At 32.2% G+C, this 20,375-nt stretch overlaps 1 protein-coding gene across 8 annotated transcripts in view; it reads left to right on the forward strand.

Annotated features, from left to right (window-relative positions):
- The window catches only part of LOC119608441, an 87,196-nt gene extending 74,996 nt beyond the window's left edge, over positions 1 to 12,200 (forward strand). For all 8 annotated transcript variants that reach the window (XM_037962866.1, XM_037962860.1, XM_037962861.1 and 5 more), the window contains exons 6-7: positions 4,047 to 4,339; positions 11,823 to 12,200. In XM_037962866.1, coding sequence (XP_037818794.1) covers positions 4,047 to 4,339; positions 11,823 to 12,058 — 529 coding nt within the window. In that variant the 3' untranslated portion in view covers positions 12,059 to 12,200. The remainder of the gene's footprint in view (positions 1 to 4,046; positions 4,340 to 11,822) is intronic.
- The last annotated feature ends 8,175 nt before the right edge of the window (positions 12,201 to 20,375 follow it).

Raw genomic sequence — 20,375 nt, forward strand, 5'->3', positions numbered from 1 at the left:
TGGTGGATGATATTTACTCTTACTAGTTTTTTCCTGCGTTTTCATTTAAAATCAAACATAAATTATATTTTTCTCAATGATATTGACATTTAAAATATTTTTAAATGTTTTTTTCGGACTGAAATTAAAAATCTTAAGTACTATTTTATTCCGAAATTAAGGTGAACATTTTCAATTTCAATTGTTCTTTTCTGAATTTAGAATAAAAGTTGATGTTTGATTCAAAATTAAACTTTTCTAAATTGAAAACGAAAAATGTGAATTTCAATTGATCTTTTACTAATATCGAATGAATATTTTCATTCTGAATCTCAAAGGGAAAATCTTATTGAACCGTTCTAAATACGTTAAAGTGGACAGGAAAAAAGTAGCCAGGAAAAAAGTGCATAATAAATTTTTCAAACTAGTTCAAATCTATATATGAATTATTTTAGCATCTAATCGCGCGAAAAAAACGATCTAGATCATCTAACTATCTATAATACATCTATCTATCTACATCTATCGATCTATCTATCATCTAGCGATCTAGATAGCTATCTATCTATCTATCTACGATCTATCTATCTATATCTAGCGAGCGAGCGAGAGAGCGAGCGAGCGAGCGAGCGAGCGAGCGAGCGAGCGAGCGAGGAGAGAGCGAGCGAGCGAGCGAGCGAGCGAGCGAGCGAGCGAGCGAGCGAGCGAGCGAGCGAGCGAGCGAGCGAGCGAGCGAGCGAGCGAGCGAGCGAGCGAGCGAGCGAGCGAGCGAGAGCGAGGAGCGAGCGAGCGAGCGAGCGAGCGAGCGAGGGAGCGAGCGAGCGAGCGAGCGAGCGAGCGAGCGAGCGAGCGAGCGAGGAGCGAGCGAGCGAGCGAGCGAGCGAGCGAGCGCGAGCGAGCGAGCGAGCGAGCGAGCGAGCGAGCGAGCGAGCGAGGCGAGCGAGCGAGCGAGCGAGCGAGCGAGCGAGCGAGCGAGCGAGCAGCGAGCGAGAGAGCGAGCGAGCGAGCGAGCGAGCGAGCGAGCGAGCGAGAGCGAGCGAGCGAGCGAGCGCGAGCGAGAGAGCGAGCGATAGCGAGCGAGCGAGCGAGCGAGCGAGCTAGCTATCTATCTATCGAGCTATCTATCTATCTATCTATCTATCTATCTATCTATCTATCTATCTATCTATCTATCTATCTATCTATCTATCTATCTATCTATCTATCTATCTATCTATCTATCTATCTATCTATCTATCTATCTATCTATCTATCTATCTATTTATATATGTATATAAAAATGAATGCGTGTTTGTTTGTTAAAGTTAAAGTTTGTTTGTTAAAGTCCTCAAATTTTGTCGGAGCCACTTTAGTGTCAATATGATTATTTAGGACAAAAAGTAGGCGAACTAGCATTAGGGGGCGTGGCACCTCCCATATAAATCAAATAGAAAAATTCGTTTATCTTGGAAACTATTACAGTTAGAATCTTAAAATTTTGCACAAATAACTTTAACATCCATTTAAACATTTTGGGTAATAAATTGGCGGACTACACATGAGGGGAGCGGCACCTCCCATATTAATTAAATACAAAAATTGGTTTATCTGGGAAACTAATGGAACTAAGTCCTTAAAATTTTGCAAGAAGAACTTAAATATTCATCTAAACATTTTAGAGAATAAAGGACGGACTTTCACCTGGGGAGGCTTGAAGCCCCCATATGAATTAAATAGAAAAATTCGTATATCTGAGAAACTATTAGTGCTAGAATCTTAAAATTTTACTTGAAGAATTTTGACATTCATCAGAACATTTAGAGTATAACGGGCGAACTTTCATTGGGGAACTTTGCACCTCCCATATGGATTAAATATAAAATTTCGTTTATCTGGGAAACTAATAGAGCTTGATTCTTAAAATTTTGCACAAATTATTTTAATATTCATCTGAACATTTTGGGAAAAAGTGCGGGCTTTCATCTGGGGAGCTTGAAGCCCCCACTGAGAAACTATTGGAGTTAGAATCTTCAAATTTTACATGAAGAACTTCGACATTCATGGGAACATTTAGAAAATAACGGGCGGACTTTCGTGTATCTTGGAAACTCTTATATTCTTCAAATTTTTCATAGATAGATAGAAATTGGCGATAGATAGAAACAGGCGAACTTGCAATAATTTGCTTGACGTCTCTTATATGTAACGTATTGTAAATCTGGAAAACTATTGTATACATATTGCTTTTAGGGTAGCAAAGCTAGTATATGTATAATTATAAGTTTATTAAAATGTGTGTTTCAAGTTTTCTGCTAAATTTTTACATCTGTGAAACTATAAGAGCTAGAATCCTCAAATGTTGATTCATGTAAACTTTTGGATAATAAAATGGCATATTAGCAATAGGGGGCATGCAAGATTTGTTGTTCAGTTTTTTCCAGTTTTAATTTCAATAATATCGGCTTATCAGTTCTTGAGAAATTTAAGTTCATTTTATTTATACCCTTCACCTTCGTGAGAAGGCTACATACATACATACAAACATACATACATACATACATACATACATACATACATACAATACATACATACATACATACATACATACATACATACATACATACATACATACATACATACATACATACATACATACATACATACATACATACATACATACATACATACATACATACATACATACATACATACATACATACATACATACATACATACATACATACATACATACATACATACATACATACATACATACATACATACATACATACATGATTTTGAACATGACCCTATCCCATTTCGATGAAATTCTGTACACACATTTTTCATGGAAATACGGAATTTAAAGTTCTCCAAAATTTCTAAATTCGTTGCGGATTGGATTTTTAGTTGGTTGTTTTCGCGTTTTATCGAAATGGGTGTCAAAATTGCCGTAATTTTTAGCTCATACAGAAAAATATTTAAAAAATAGTTTGGCATTTGGTTTAGTCCATTTCAGAAACTTTTAGAATTTTTGAAATTTATATCTAGGGACTATATTCAATAGTTGCTATCTGTAATTTGCATGAAAATGCGATTTAATGACAAAATATCCAGCAAACAATCCCGCATCAGTTATATAATTTTCAAAGACAAAAACATATTTTTGGCAATTTTATGGGTCATTTCGTGTCAAGTGACCCAACTTTAAAAATCGATGTCTATCGATGCTATAAGGGCAATTCCATATCATGTGATCCAACTCAAAAAATCGATTTTGACGAAATTTGCACCAAGATTAATACTATTGGATAGTAGGCTAGACACAAATTTTCCAGAACTGCCGGACATAGATGGAGTCAAATTTGGACACTTGGTCATACAGGGTTTTATTCAAATAGGTGTAACTTTTTACCTATTGGTTCCAGAAAAAATTCATCCAAAGGAGTTCAGTTCTTCTATGTTTCAAAAAAAAATTATTTTTTAAAATTTTCTTTTTTAAATTAAATTAAATGCCAAATATTGAAAATTATCTTATTCTTAAGTTAAAAAATATATTTTTTTTCGCATCCCATTATGGGACTATAAAGACCTTAAATTAAATTGTCTATGCTTTCCTTTGAGTAACAAAAGAAAAAAAGGGGGGTTTAAAAAAAAATTTTATTTTAAAAAATTACAAGATTTTTTTTGGAAAGATTGAAGAAATAGCTATCTGAACTCCTTTGGACTTGATATGAAATTGCCCTTATAGCATTTTGAATTTTTTTCGATATTGAAAAAAGGAAAAAATCGGAATTCAAAACATTCTACTCCAAAAATTGCTATATAATTTTCTGTTGCATAACAAGATTCCTTACTAATTTGGACATGCTGAACAGAAATAAGTAAAAATATTTAAAATCACATACCACATGTATGTGGAATCGTCTTGGACTATATTTACATATCTTAAGTGGACAAACAGTTTTATTAGATTTAGTAGATATGTATGTACTTACATGTATAATTTTCGAATACGTAGGTTATATTTTTTATAAATAATATATAAAAACTATTTTATTTTTAAAAACAAATTATTTTTTTTTCAGGTATCATGACAACAAAATGGTTAATTATGATACACAAAATGGTTTTTTTGTAAAATCAAATATACACAAAGAAACCACAGTGTTAGATGCGAATACGATGAAAAATGATGAAACGCTTGGTAAAGGAAATAAAACTGCTCAGTCGTTAAAGTTTTTGCAGCCAGTTGGATATTCACTGCCAGCATCTATAAGTACTTTGACCATACAAAAAGTACGTTTTCATCACGCTGGAAATTATACTTGTGCCCCGTCAAATGCTCGATCAGCAAGTACATCGGTTCATGTTCTACAAGGTATATTTTCATAGATTTTGTTTTAAACCTGCAGTATAACTTTGTTTTGTAAACATGGCAGATTTTAATTTTGATATATACATTGATTTTGATATAAACATTAGGGTGATCGATTATTCGACATTTTCCAAAAACCGGTTTTCGAATAGTTCGAATAGTTGACATTTGAAAAAAACCGGCTGATATTTTTCAAATTCAGGAAAAACCGGTTAACCGGTTTTTCATTATAAATAACAAAATCTATTTTTGTTATCTTAGTTTCAAAAAACTAATAAAACATGGCCCGAACGGATTTGTAACAGTTTAAAAGATTATAACTTTAGATCTAGTCGTCTGATTTACATTACTTCTTTAATGTAAAACAAAATTGGAAAAAAGTGTGACACTTCGGTTAAACATAAGTAACTATGTAATCCTAGCTTATTCTAAAATCCCTGTTTAGACAATTTTCATAGGCATTCTAACACTTCCATAATATTTTGGCCGCAAATTAATTATTGTTATTGGGCTATAATATATATGGGAAATTCTCTTTTTAATTTAAATTTTGGGGTTCAAAAAAATTATGAAATTTTTTTAATAGCATATCAATGATATTTTGCGTGGACATTGTCTAACATCTTAAAAGTACAATTATCTTCTCGTGAATAATTTTTAGCAAAAGCCGCCAAAGTTATAGCGGTTTAAAGTTAATAGTTTAAAAAAAATTCCCAAAATTACTTTTTTACCTGAAACTCGAAAATATAAGCGTGGATATAATTCACAACGAAGTACCCAAAATACAAATTAATTTAACCCAAATATTTTAAATATTCGTGGATAAATTCGTTTTTAAGAGTTTTTTATAGACTATTTAACATGATGCATTAATATATTAATTACAATCATTAACTAAAAAATTATGCAATATGTGTGATAGATTAAAAATTATGAGGTTTTAATTTATTTATGCATATATTCGAATGCATTTTTTAAAAATTGCATTAAATACAAAATGGTTGTATTTTTTCGAACGGCTTATAGATTTTGCTATAAATCTCATTAGTAGCAACCTAAAAGAATATAATTTTATCAATTTTAATTAGAAAAACACTGCGTTTTCTGCACACGAGAAACTTTGATGCAAATATTTTTCTGGCAGTTTTTTTTCGAACGGCTTATCTATTTTCTTATTAGCATCATTGTCAGCTACCGGTTGATGTATAATGTCCTTAATTTAAATTAGCGGCTTAGGTGTGCTTCATCGATTTTTGTGGTGAAAGAAACCCCACATATTCAGTCCACAAAAGGCCTTGATTGAATTTTTTTGATGCAAACCAATTCTTTCCATATAAAGATTGATTACTGATAAAATTGAGAATTAAAAATTTGTTTATAATGCGAAAATTCGCTAAAGTAAAAAATGAAATTGAAATGAAAGTAAAAAATGAAAATTTGTATTCGCTCTAAAATCTTTGCATGCTAATATTTTATCGCGGCGTTATGATTTCAACATGTAAAATTAAAAGTATTTCGATCTCGCAATATTTTGGGTATATTGAAGTTACGCTGTTAGTGTGCTACATTTAGTGTGTACATTTTACATAACCGAAGAGTCGCAAATATTTTATCCAGAAAACTGCAATTTTTGTAAAATTGTATAAATTTGGTTTAAAAACATTGCGACCACGTAATTTTTTACTTATAAATGGAACAACAATCAAATATGGACTATAGCCATTCAACAAGTGTATATAGATTACATTAGCAAAATTTACTTTGAGTGTTTATTTCTCCAACATGGAACTACTCACGACGACAAAATTTTATGGACGTATTCTTTCAAGTCTTGTGAATAAAAATTAGTCATCACTATATATATATATATATATATATATATATATATATATATATATATATATATATATTTCATTTTTTTAATTAATTAACAAATTATATTTGTAAAATTTATTGGAATCACATATATATATATATATATATATATACATATATATATATATATATATATATATATATATATATATATATATATATATATATATATATATATATATAGTTATGACTAATTTTTATTCACAAGACTTGAAAGAATACGTCCATAAAATTTGGTCGTCGTGAGTAGTATATATATATATATATATATATGTGATTCCAATTAATTTTACAAATATAATTTGTTAATTAATTAAAAAAATGAAATAAGTTTAATCAAAGGTGCGTTAGAAAAATATACTCTAATTCCTGGTCTCCAATATTTTTAAAATTTATTATTATGTATTATGTATTATTATTTACTTCAAAATTTAATTTAAGTAATCTTTGAATACAAAGCAAATAAAAGTATTCGAAACCGGTTAAAAAAACAGGTTATTCGATATTCGAAAAATCAACAATTAGAAAAAACCGACACTTGTAAAGGAGAAAACACAGGTTTTAAAACTGGTTGAAAAACCGAGTCGATCACCCTAATATACATACATATGTATTTTATTAATTTGTATACTGTAAAATATGGTGGTCATCAGACCATATTTGACCTTACCCTCATATAAGACCCCCTTCAGATAACTTCTAACGCTCATCACACAAACATGTTTTATGTAAATCAAAATCTCTCTACTAAATTTTATGAGGACCCTAGCAACTATCCAGTATAGAAAACTTTAATTTTTAATAATCCATTTAACAAAATTTTTTAAAGTTTGAAAATGGAGTTTTGGAGATGCTGTTAAAATAATGGCCCTTTTTTGACCACAGACTAAACCGAGTAAGCGTTATCCAATTTGAACAAAAATTCGTACTAGCACATTTATGAACCTTATAAAGATAAACATAATATTTTTTTGTAAAATTTTTCAAAACTAACAAAAATTTTCTTATATTTACTTTTATATGTCTTCAGAATCACAAAATTCTCGGGGGAAATTTTAATAACTCAAAACTTTTTTAACCAATTTTGAGTTTTTCCATCTTTTTGGAAAGGCAATTTTGTAGACATTACGATTTTGCTATAAAATGGTGCAATAATTAATACTTAAAGTCTCATTTTGTGAAAAAAAAAACTCCAAAAAGTGCCATTTTTCCCATATAAACGCATTTACAAACTTTGGCGGCGATGCGCGGGCTCTTACCCTCAAAATAATTGAATAATATTTTACAGTCTTCCATTTGACGTTAAAATACAACATAATTTCACTATTAGATGTTGATCCGAGCGAAAAGCCTATTTTCGACCCACCCTAATATACATACATACAATAACAAAATCTCACAAAAAAATCATCAAAATGCTTAAATTTAAATCAATTTTTATTTAAAGAAAATATCTAAATTTATAAGTATAGTAATTTATAATTTTATAAATTTTAAATTAATTAACAATTTCTATTAGCAATAATTATCAATTACTTTATTTACTTTTGTCAAATTTAAACACAAAAACATACAATATTTTAAAACAAATTGCATACAATAACAAAGTCTTACTGAACAAACAACCCATCAAGTTTTATTGTTCAGTCAGCTTGATTTGTACTAACCAGTCAAACTATCAGTTTTTTACGTCCCTTAGTAAGAAAACGAAACCAAGAACTAAGCAATACGTAAGCAGCACACGCAAATCTGTTTTTACTGTTCAGTCGTTGTGTTCAGTTCTGCTGAGTTGAAAAACTTAACATGGCCGCTGCTTGTGTGTGTGGCTGCTGAAGAAAAACAAAACCACTTGCAAGTTATTGCAGCAGTGCGTTGACACAGTTGACTGACTTCAGTTAGCTTGTGAGCTAACTTCAGTCGACATTTAAAAAAATAAAACTAAAAACTAAATATTAAACCCTGGAAATAAACACACAAAAAAAAAAACAAGTAAGAGTGTTATATTCGGCTATGCCGAATCTTATATACCCACCATCAAACCTCGTTTGACTCGAATGAAACTTACTTATGTCGAATTTCATCTATATACTCGTATATTTAGGCCAGTTATAAGCATTAAAGTAATTTTCTGAAGGGGACCATATATAAGGGGGTAGGGTCAATTATGGGTCGATCCTCATAAAATTTGGTAGACAGAATTTGGTTCGTATTTAATTTATTTGTGTCGAATTTCATCGCTACACTCGTATTTTTAAACCATTAATGAGCGTTGCAGTCATTTTCTGAAGGGGACCTTATATGGGGGGTAGGGTCAATCATGGACCGATCCTCATAAAATTTTTTAGATAGATTTTGACTCGTATGAAACTTACTTATGTCGAATTTCATCTATATACTAGTATTTTTAAGCCAGTAATGAGCGTTAAAGTCATTTTCTGAAGGGGACCTTATATGGGGGGTAGGGTCAGTTATGGACCGATCCTCATAAAATTTCGCATATTGATTTTTGATCATAAGAAACTTACTTATGTCGAATTTCATCGCTATATTCGTATTTTTAAACAAGTTATGGCTGTTAAAGCTGCTTTTCGAGGGGCCACTTGTATGGGGGCTATCCGAAAACGTGGACCGATATTGCCCATTTTCAATACCAAACAAACCTTACCTATAAGAAATATTTATGTGAAATTTCAACCCTCTAGCTCTTTCCATTCGGACTCTATCGTGCTTTCAACAGACAGACAGACAGACAGACGGACGGACGGACGGACAGACATGGCTAGATCGTCTTAGAATTTAATGAGGACCCAGAATATATATACTTTTGTGGGTCTATGACCAATATTTCTATGTGTTACAAACGGAATGACAAAATCAATATACCCCCCATCTTTTTTGATGGTGGGTATAAAAAAAAAAAAAAAAAACAAAATACACAACGCAATGAAACCAACAGACATCCAAACATACGAAACTGAATGCACCAAGAAACAAAAACAATATACACAAGGCAATGAAACACACAGCCATCCAAACATATGAAACGAAATACTCAATGAATAAGCAGTGTTGTTGCTTATATCAAAGCATGAAAAAAATTGTCTTTTTTATGAAATTTTCAGAGGTTGTCTCGGATTTTTGCTCATATCTCCGGTATTTATGGACCGATTTTGCTGATTTTAAAAAGCGATCTTCTCGAAAGCATGTCTAACAGAATTATTGAAGATTCGGATCTCGCCGATATCTGGGGTCCTCTAAAAACTGATTTCAACAAACACACAGACGGACAGACGGACATAGCTTAATCAACTCCGCTATCTATTAGGATCCAGAATATATATACTTTATGGGGTCGGAAAATTATATTATAGAAATTACAAACGGAATGAGAAACTTATATATACCCTTCTCACGAAGGTGAAGGGTATAAAAATATTCTCAAACCTGATGTAATGGAGGTTTTGTATTACACATTTTCGAGTTACCTGATGTGATGGATAAATTCTGCGGCCAGATTCGGATTCAGTGCTGCACAATCCTTTAGAAAAGTATACTTCGGTTTCTGGGTTTCGCCTTTTCCCAAAATTTTTTAGCCTATGCAATCTAAAGGGACCTTGCAGTTATACCGATTTTCCTGAAATTTTCATAGTATCTTCTTAATATCAAAATATGAAAAACTTTGTAATTATTACTCTATTACCATTATGTACATATAGTTCAAACTAAAATGGACGGGGTCATAAAGTGGGTGTTGAACCATCCAATATGTCCATACAAATTTAATTGATAGTATCAAAACATAGCAAGAATTAACTAATTCAGGATAACATCATTTAGTATTAATTATTAAAATTGGGCGGAATATGAATAGTGGGATGCCACGCCCACTAATAAATAATAAAATTTAAATGAAATCTTTTCAAAAAAATTTACAGAAAATTTGATTTTAATATTACGTAATTTATATCGGGCGGAATTAAAACAGTAGGCGTGCACGTCCTACAAAAATGTAATCTATAGTGGGTGCGGCAGTTGCTTTGAAAATAAACTATTTTATCATCGAACATTATGATGCATGTTAAAATAATACACTCGCATTTATCTTAAAAAATTATTTTTGTCGCTACATATACATATGTTTTTTATAAGATTCAAATGGGCGCGGCGACTAAATTAACCTAAAATGGATACGAACAAGAACAACAAATTTTTAAATAGAGGAATTCCATTTTAAATTTAAAATATTTTTCCCATAAAAAATTAAGTGTAATCGATCTATATTTTGAGCATAATTTACTAGATTTCGCTATAGTGTAAATGGGGGGTATAAAATTCAAATTTAGGACAAACATTTTTAAGTCGCATAGTCAATACAAAATATAATAATAACTCATTTTAGATAGCCCAAAACGTTCTTAATAATTTTATAAATTCGATAACCCCGCCTCTAGAACGGAAAAAATCCCAAAATCGCATATTGCTCTAAGAGGAAATAATGCGAAATTTGTTAAATTGGCAACGCTGTCTAGGGGTACATTCCATATATGATAAATTTATGGCCGGCAATGAGCGTCCAGCTATTTACGAAATAAATTTGTTATCATATTTAGAACTCATATGTAAAGATCTACATTAGAGTTGTCCAAAAAATATAGATTTTGAATAAATGGCTTGGCAAATTGTTAATAACTTTATTGTTTGTCCTTTGATATAAGTAAACCTCTTGGATAGATAATTTTCTCAAAAATATGGACGAAATGTTAAGAAAAATAAAAAAGTCCTATTGTTTCCCAATTGTACACTTTTTAATCGATATCCGGCACGGGTTATCGTTATCCGATTTGACTAAAATTTAACACCAGAGTGTTAGACACTAATAAACAAAATAAGACCCATCTGAGCAAAATCGATATTTTTGGACACCTCTAACCTACATACATATTTATGATTATATTTAAGCGCGCAACTTATTAATCAGTTTTAGGACATAGAAAGTAGACTCAGTTTGCAGATTAGTCATCCATCAATCTTCCAAATGCCTACACACGATCACACTTTACGTACGTAAAGTCTAATGAAAAAGTAAAACGATATTCCATCCCTATGACAAAAAATGAGAATAAAAGTCGTATGATTATTTTTTTTTTTGTGTTTACACTATTGGTATAAAACATTAACAAAGTACGCTGAAAACAGCTGTTTTCCTTTTCTTCTTTGCGTTTACATAAAAATACATTCCTGATCTAATACGACTTGCTTATTTTCGAATCATTTAAAAAATGTATAGAGCGACTGTCAAATATTCCATCCGTACTTTCTCTCAATGTATGATGGTTTTATTACATAGATCCCATCCGTTCTCTTCTACACAAAATTTTGACAGATCATATTACTTGTGTGAAGGGAGCTTAAGTAGTTCACAGAATTCAATATTGAAAAGTTTATATTTAAACTTGCTAGAAAAATCTTTTCGTGTTGAATTTCATATTAAATAGTTGAATGGGCGAAGTAAAAATTAATGATGACAATTTTAAATTTTTTAAATTATTCTATTTTTTAATTGCTAAAACATATACTACTAAATATAATTAATTATTTATATATTTTATAGATGAAAAACCAGCTGCAATGCAACATTTTAATCGGACTATATGGGATGGAGAAATAAATAATAACAGCATGAGTACAACTGGAACTACTACTGCGAACAACTCTTTGAACGTCATACCAAGTATATTTTACCTCAAAATAATATTATTTTGTACATATGAGACGTATGCCATGAGCATAAGTAATCTGATATTCAACATCCTAACAGACGTAAAGTTACATAATATTAATAGATGAAGTTTAATTAAATTAAAAATGACATTGTAAATTTGTAAGGTTAAATAAAATTATTTCTAAATATCATGCATGAAATTTGGATTAATAACAATGTTAATGATATTTAAAATAAAACATACATACTTCTACTTAGTACGAGTATACATCCAAAGATAATGAGTTTACTTTAATATTATTTACATCAGAAGTTTAAATTTTTTTAAATACGATATCCTGAACTTTCTATATATTTACATACCTTTATATTACACCGTCTGACATCCAAAATTAGACACGAACCAGATGATATATGTACATACATACGTCTGAAAATAGAGATTGAATGAAGCAGAACAGCGTTCGCAGTTTTTTATTTCGTGACCCTGTTTCCTTGTAAAAGGATTTCAAAGGAGCAGATTTAAAAAAAAATGTTATAAATATGTACTTCCGCTTACCCTACTATGCCAAATTTGGTGTCAAATATCTAAGACGAGTTGTAAAATATTTTGTGTTATTTTAATATTTTTCATCAAAGTATCAAAGTATCATCAAAGTAGTATCAAAAGATGTCAAAAATGCCCTTCAAAATTTTTTTCTGAAAAAATAATATTGAATACCAAATATCTATATTAGGATACAAATTTTAAAAGACATTTTGACATCTTTTTATCCTGACAGTATAAAATAAAAATAATACAACATTTCTCAACTCTTCTTGTTCTTTCGACATCAAATTTAGCATTGATTGAGCAGTAGACGTTTTTTAAAATATTTTTAGAAAAATTTACTTTGAAGTCCATTAAAAAGGACACATGATCACGAAATAAAAATCTAAAAACGCCGTTTTTCTATATTAAATTTATAGTTTCAGGCGTATATCATCCGGTTCATGTGTAACGATTTTTTCATTTTTTTGTCGGATGGTGTTATTAGTTGATCAACCCGACATTACAACTAGGAAAACCATATTCCATGTTTTAACTGACGCGTTTTGATCAAATTTAAGTTGTTTTGGACAAAACGAGTTTAAATCATGTGGTTTTACCATAGATTTTTGATACAAGGGACCTTTACACGATCACACTTTACGTACGTAAAGTCTAATGAAAAAGAAAAAAGTAAAATTCCATCCGTATGACCAAAAAGAGAATAAAAGTCGTATGATTTATATCTATTGTGTTTACACGATTGGTATAAAACAATAACAAAGTAAGATGGAAACAGCTGTTTCACTTTTTTTGTATCTGTTTATATAAAAATACATCCCTGATCTAATGCGACTTGCTTGTTTTTTTAATCATTTCAAAAAATGAAGAGAGCCATACGACTATCAAATTTTGCATCCATATTTTCTCTCAATGTGTGATGGTTTCATTACACATTGCGTTTAGACCAGCCAAGCGCAGAAAGAGAGACGCTAAGAAACTGTTAGTGTAGTGGTGAGAAAATACTAAAAAACACTTAGAAAAAATATTGCCTAATTACGCTTGTTATGATCAAATTTCATAATAAGTAAAATAGTAAATTTTACAGATAAAACATATTCAAAGAAAAGAAAAATACATATATATTTCTTCACAAAGATAAAGTTTTTTTATTTAAAATGTGTAAAAAAAAGTATTAGAAATACTGTTTTTATGTGTTTTCATTCTTATGCATTAGTAAAATTTTTTTGGAGTGTACGAGTTTTTTGCAAGTAATTCTCTTGTTTACAAATTGTGTTGTTGTTTTTACAAATTGTTTTGCAATTTTTGAAACTAAGCGACATCAACCTACATTGTTGAATGCTGTTAAGCAACTGAAGATAATTTTTTGTATTTTTACGCTCTAGCTATGAATTTTGTTTACGATCGGGTAGTGTACGTGTGAATTGCCGAAAATCTTCGTAATTTGAACAATATGAACGCGCAACGCTGGTTTAGACGATCCCATCCGTACTCTTCTGCACTAAATTTTGACAGATCATATTACTTGTGTGCTCGTGTAAAGGGGTCTTTAACCTTTAACTACGGACTCGTCCGTACGTTAGTGTAATTTTGACACCTAACTCACATAGACAATTTTTGGATGAAGTAGGTACCTACAATGTGAGAGGAGAACGGGCGTTGTTGGTGTCAAAATGACCACACGTCCGAGTTTACGTGATTTTCCTTGAATGAGATCAGTGTTTCTTAGTGGAGAAAAATACCACACGTTGTAATAACGCTACATTTTTTCTTTATACTTTCGATAGATGTCATCCGTTTTGGACGAATATTAAATAAAAGTGTAAAACAAACAATATAAAGAAATAGGGGCTTTTTAGTTGGTACCTAAAGGAGTTGTCTTTCGGTACCTAACTCTAAGAATGTATTGGTATAATTTCAATTTATAATATCTTTACTGTTAATAAAATAATGCTCGGGGGAAGACGAACACGTCGGCGAAATCAACCTCAATTGTAAGGGTATCTCAAAAAAGTCCCGAAAAACGGGGAGGGAGAAGCTAGACGGTGGAAAAGAAAAAGAGCCGCCATCTTACGCTAAAGTTGCAAGAGAAGATACTGAGAGGATCTCTGCTATGCAAACAGGCAAAATTCTAATAGACTAGCAAAATAAGGTAGGAGATCTGGTCAACAAAAGGATAGTGAACCACGCAATCGCTTCAAAGGGTATACAACCAATAGAGAGCGTGAGCTGCGAGTTCAGCATGAGCGTGATGTTAATGGGGTTGGCATCTCATGTTCTGACACCCTGAAGAACTTGGTGGAAAGTATCCCCCTCCCTGGGACGGCGACAAGCTTGGACTGGTAAAGAAGAGGGATCTTCCGATGCTCATAAAGTCCACTGTCTACATGAAAGGATGGGGCAGTAAATTGGCTAATGAGCGTATATTGGAAATTCTTGGAAACCAAATCGCTGAACTGGCCGACCAGAACTCCATGGCTAGTCTTGCCAAGAACAAAGGTAGGGCTTATTTCGCCTCTAAAGCTGTCATATTCAAAATTGGGAAGGTGCCGATTGGAAGGGCGGTTACAACAAACCCCTACAAGGACACTAAAATTCCTAAGATGGTGCCCACATCATCATTAGCCACTACTGGTAACGTTAAGGAGTCAAATCCTAAAAGCGAGGAGATTACCACTAACTCGCCCGAAAAAAGTGCAGCTGCCTTTTCTAATATTGGGAAGGCACCGATTGAAAGTGCTGTCACAACTGGTCTGTACTGGTAACGATGAGGAATCAAATCCTAAAAATGAGGAGGAAATCACTCACTTCCCAGAAGACAGAACAGCGGAGCTTTCCAAAATCGGGATGGTTCCAATTAAAAACACTGCTTTTCCAAGACCTGATAAGGACACCGCAGTGCCATCAATAGTACCCAATGCATCAATAGCCACTTCAGGCTTCCCGGAGGAGTCAAATCCAACGAGCGAGGAGGTGATCACCAACTCACCGGAAGACAGTTTAATGGATGACCATGATTGAGGTTATAAACCTCCATCGCCCGAGAATATGTATCTTATGTCACAAAAACTTATGTTTTCTCCTCTCAACAGGATTATCAACATCGGATGCAATGGTGCTGAAGCAAGGTCGTGGCAACATATACCTTGCCCTTCAATTCTCCGACACTACCACCAACGTCAAATTTGATGAAACTGGTTGAAGAGGCACAAAGCAAAAATAAGAAAATGGTAATAGGTTGTGATGCCAACTCCCACCATGTAGCTTGAGATAGCACAAACATCAACCTCAGGGGACAAGCCCTCATGGATTTCATTAATACTAAAGACTTGATCATATTGAACTTAGGTAATAAAGCTACTTCGTCAATAGCATCAGAGAAGAAGTATTAGAGTAGACATACGATATTGCGGCTGCGGAGATGGATATTTTTTTATATTGAGTTTTGACAACTTAAAACGTTGAAGAAATCCGCACCAAATTAAAATTTAGAGTTGCCATGCCATTCATACTTTCCATGAACAAAAGTTATGTGGTGAATAAATACACTATGAAATAGAAAAACAAAAAACAATAAAATGGCTACAAATCCGCAGCCGCACTCCATTTAATTTAAATTTTCACTTGAAACCCGAAAACGCAACCGCATCCGCAGGTTTGTATTTCTACTCGTAGATATAAATATATGTTCAGAAGAGCTTATAAACGAAATTCAGGATTGGAGAGTTTCAGACGAGCACTCCTTTTCTGACCATCGGTACATAAGATTCAATATACTACGGCCACCATCAAAGCCGATAAAGTTTCGGAATAAGTCTAAAACTAATTGCACAATGTTCGGGACCTTACTAAAGAACTGTTTAGGACAGGGCACTTTTCAATGTCGAAATAAAGAGGATATAGACGTCAAAGTAGAAAAGTTCACAAGTGCTCTGGTTGAATCCTTCGAGGACAGCTGCCCTCTGCTGCCTTGGGAAGACTCTTCGCAAACTATTTAACTGGGCACGGCGTAAAAATACCGCAGTATACTGGGACGAGTATCGTAGTAAACTTGGTGAATATAAGAAAATCGTTCGAAAAGCCAAACGAGACTTCTGGAACAGGTAGATAGCGTAAATGACACATCGAAGATAAAAATGATGATTAATGACACGGGCAGGAAGCTGGAGGATATGGAGGAGACAATGAAACTCCTAATGGACTCTCACTTCCCACCTGGAATATCGGATACCATAAATGAAGCGATACACAGTGGTATAGGAAAAAAAAAAGAGGGAAATAATTCGGTAACTTCTAAACGGTTCATCCGATTTTAATGAAATTTGGTATGCACAAAGAGGAGGTGTTTTTGAATTTAGGTTTTGAATTTGGACCTTATAAGCTAACCAGGGGCCCGGCGGGGGTCCTCAAATTAGGACACCTATGTTAAATTTTTAAAACGATCCTATTTCTTCATTTGAGTTCCGATTTAAAAAAAAATTCGTATATAGAATCTCCTCATCGAGCACTATAAAAAATAGCAGTAAATTATCTCTTATAGTTTATGAGATATTCGCATTTGAAAATTAAAATTTTAAAATTTTTACCGTTCTTACTTAAGTTTTTTTTTGATAATAGTGGGTCCAAATATTCCCGATTTTCGCCATATATGTAACAAATTTAAGAGTTAACCTTATGGATGAAAATAATAGTGCTAGGTAAATTTTCTAAAAGATGTTGAGTTTTCCCTTATTAATTAAAAAATTCGCGGAATACTTTTTAAAAAAAAAATTAAAAAATGTTTTTTATTCAGTTTTTGCGAAGATACAAATTTTTCAAATTGCAATAAAATTTTTATTTATGAATATTTTTTGATGAAATTTTACAGTTAGGTAGATTTTTTTACTCAAAATCCAAAATTAAATAAAAATTTCGAATTTTCTTATTAGAAATCCCGGAATTCCCAAAAAAGTTTTAAGAAATCACAAAAATGGGATTTTTTGGTTTTTTGCCTATTATATCCATACCAGGGGCGGGGTTATCGAAACCCGTTCCAAAATGATTAAGAATATATTGGGTCATATAAAACAGGTCACTATAATTTGATATCGACTATGCGATTTGAGAATTTTTGCTCAAAATTGAATTTTCTTAAAAAATAGGGTTTTTTTGGATGGACCTGGTCCCCTCGGTATCAAAAATTTTTAGGTTTTCTTTCATTTATCGTATTTTATGTAAAGTCAGCTTTCCAAAAAGTATAAATTCTGTATACATCTTCTTAGAAACTTTTTAGATAACTTAAAAAGAAAAAGATACTTTTTTCCCAAAAAAATGAAAAAAAATCGCCTTTTTTTAATTTTTTAAATTAAAATGCCTATAACTTTGGACTCAGTCATGATTTTTACATAATTCTTTCACTGCTTGATATATAAACTTGTTGTTAAGCGAATAAAAAAAAAATCGGGAATATTTGGACCCGCTATTATCAAAAAAACTAAAGTAAGGACGGTACAAATTTGAAGAAATAGGATCGTTTTAAAAATTTAACATAGCCGAGGTGTCCTAATTTGAGGACCCCCCGCCGGGCCCCTGGTTGGCCTATAAGGTCCAAATTCAAAACCTAAACTCGACAACACCTCCTCTTTGTGTATACCAAATTTCATTAAAATCGGATAAACCGTTTAGAAGTTACCGAATTATTTCCCTCTTTTTTTTCCTATACCACTGTGCGATATTGGAAGAAGTGGAGGCTAACACAGAAATAGTTATTACAACTGGCATGGTTAAGGAGGCCATCAAAGCTGCAGGACCGGATGGCTTTTTCCCGGCATCGAAGGCGCCTTCAATAACGTACACACTGATACTCTTATCCAATCCTTAGACCAGTTTTATGTTGACCGGGTGCTCCGTAACTGGATCAACTACAAGCTAAGGAACAGATGGATAAGCTGTGAGATGTACGATATAACCATCAGGAAAAGGGTATTTCGCGGTACACCACAGGGCGGCATTTTGTCCCCTTTTCTCTGGGTAACCACGATAAATAGCCTCCTAAGGACCCTATGCAGACGATGTCGTAATACTTCTAAGGGGAAAGGATCCAAATTACTTGTGTAGAAGGGCTGTGGAGGCTCTGAACACTGCCTTGAGATGGGCTCAACCTAGAGGCCTCAAAGTTAACCCGCCGAAAACAGAAATATGTCTTTTCACAAGAAAGACAAAAATTTCTGAGTGTATTGAGCACTATTTCCTGGGCAAAAAGATACCGGTAACAGACAGGCTTTCGCCAAAATTTAATCCAAATATCTTGGAAGTGATATTATTCCGGATATAATGTCCCTCACAAACACTGATTGGAAAATTCTTAGGAATTACGTCCAGCAAACTGAGTTTCTAAACATAGGATGATAATACATTTAGTGAATACTATATAAGGTTTTTGTTTTTAACAACAATCATTTTCCATGAAAAGGAAAGCACAACAGGCCCGATAGTGGCCGAGGTGTATTTCTTCGGATTTGATGTAGATACATCCTCCTATCAACCTAACCTTATAAAATAATGTCTTTTTTGGGATTCCAATAAACCTTGTCAAATAAACCGCCTATTTTATTGAAGTAACAATTAATTAAAATTTATTTTTTTTTTCATTATTTTTAAAGTATTTAAAAAGGAAATATTTATTAAAAAGTATTTTGTAGCTAATTTTTTCCAAACAATTTTGTCAAAATTGTTAAAGTCCGTAATTAATACACATGTTTTATTTTAAATCATGTCGAAAATGTTTTTATACCCTACACCACTATAATGCCGATATTTGTAACACCCAAAAATATTGGTCCTATACCCACCTTACAGATCTTTCTGAGTCGATTAAGCTATGTCCGTCTGTCTGCCCGTCCGTCCGTCTGTGTGTCCATGTAAACCTTGTGCGCACGCTACAGGTCGCAATTTTCAATATAATTTGATGGCATTATCCTTAATTTGACACAAGGAAGAAGCCTATTGAAAATTGTTGTATTCGGTCCATTATAATTATGTTAAATGTTGTAGAATAATACAAAATTGGAAAATCTTACCTTTATATAAGTTTAAATTATACTGACTTGAAGGTGAAAATTCACTCTTAAACACTAGTATCACCATTAAATTCTGCACAAATAATTTTAAAGTCATCGTAAATAGCTCTACCAAAATTTATACGGATAGGATCATATTCACCTTTGTCCCCCAAATAACCCCTCTTTCGGAATTATTAGAAAAATAATCCATATTTTAAACATATTATTGGTGTAGGGTATCATATGGTCGGTCATGCCCGGCTATACATTCTAACTAGCAACTAGAGTATTCAATTATTCGGGTATTTGTCTTATTCGGTTTATTCGACAAATAATTATTTGGGGTTTTAAGTTGGCCGGTTAATAAGCAGATAATTTAAAATTATGTATTCGTTTAATCGAATAAAAGGAAAGTTGATGTTTTTTTAATAATATTAGTTCTTTTTTACAATATTTTTCGTCTTATAACAAATTATAATTTTCCACTTCTTTAAATTCAATTCTATTAAAATTTGTTAATTAATGTTTTTCTCAAATATTAGAAATTATTTAATTAAGTTAATTAATTTTAGGTTTTTGAGATTTTTTAACGATTTCCAGAATTCATACGTTTCAATAAACTAGTGTATAACTATGTATTGCTGAAGAACTTATTAGAAATACTTTAGATACCCATTGCACCCATATTGAATTTTGCATAAGATATACAGTAATTTTACTGTTTTCGTTTTATTCGTTATTTGAAATTTGGCAATTTTTATTTATTCGAGCGATTAATGGTCGAAAATTGATCGATTAAGCGATCGACAATTAATCGTTTGAATACCCTAATAGCAACCAAACTTAAGTTGA

The sequence above is a fragment of the Lucilia sericata genome, unplaced genomic scaffold (genome assembly GCF_015586225.1).
Source record: "Lucilia sericata isolate MDLA Ls3-8-SP2 unplaced genomic scaffold, ASM1558622v1 Contig000835F_arrow, whole genome shotgun sequence".
Classification (NCBI taxonomy): domain Eukaryota; kingdom Metazoa; phylum Arthropoda; class Insecta; order Diptera; family Calliphoridae; genus Lucilia; species Lucilia sericata.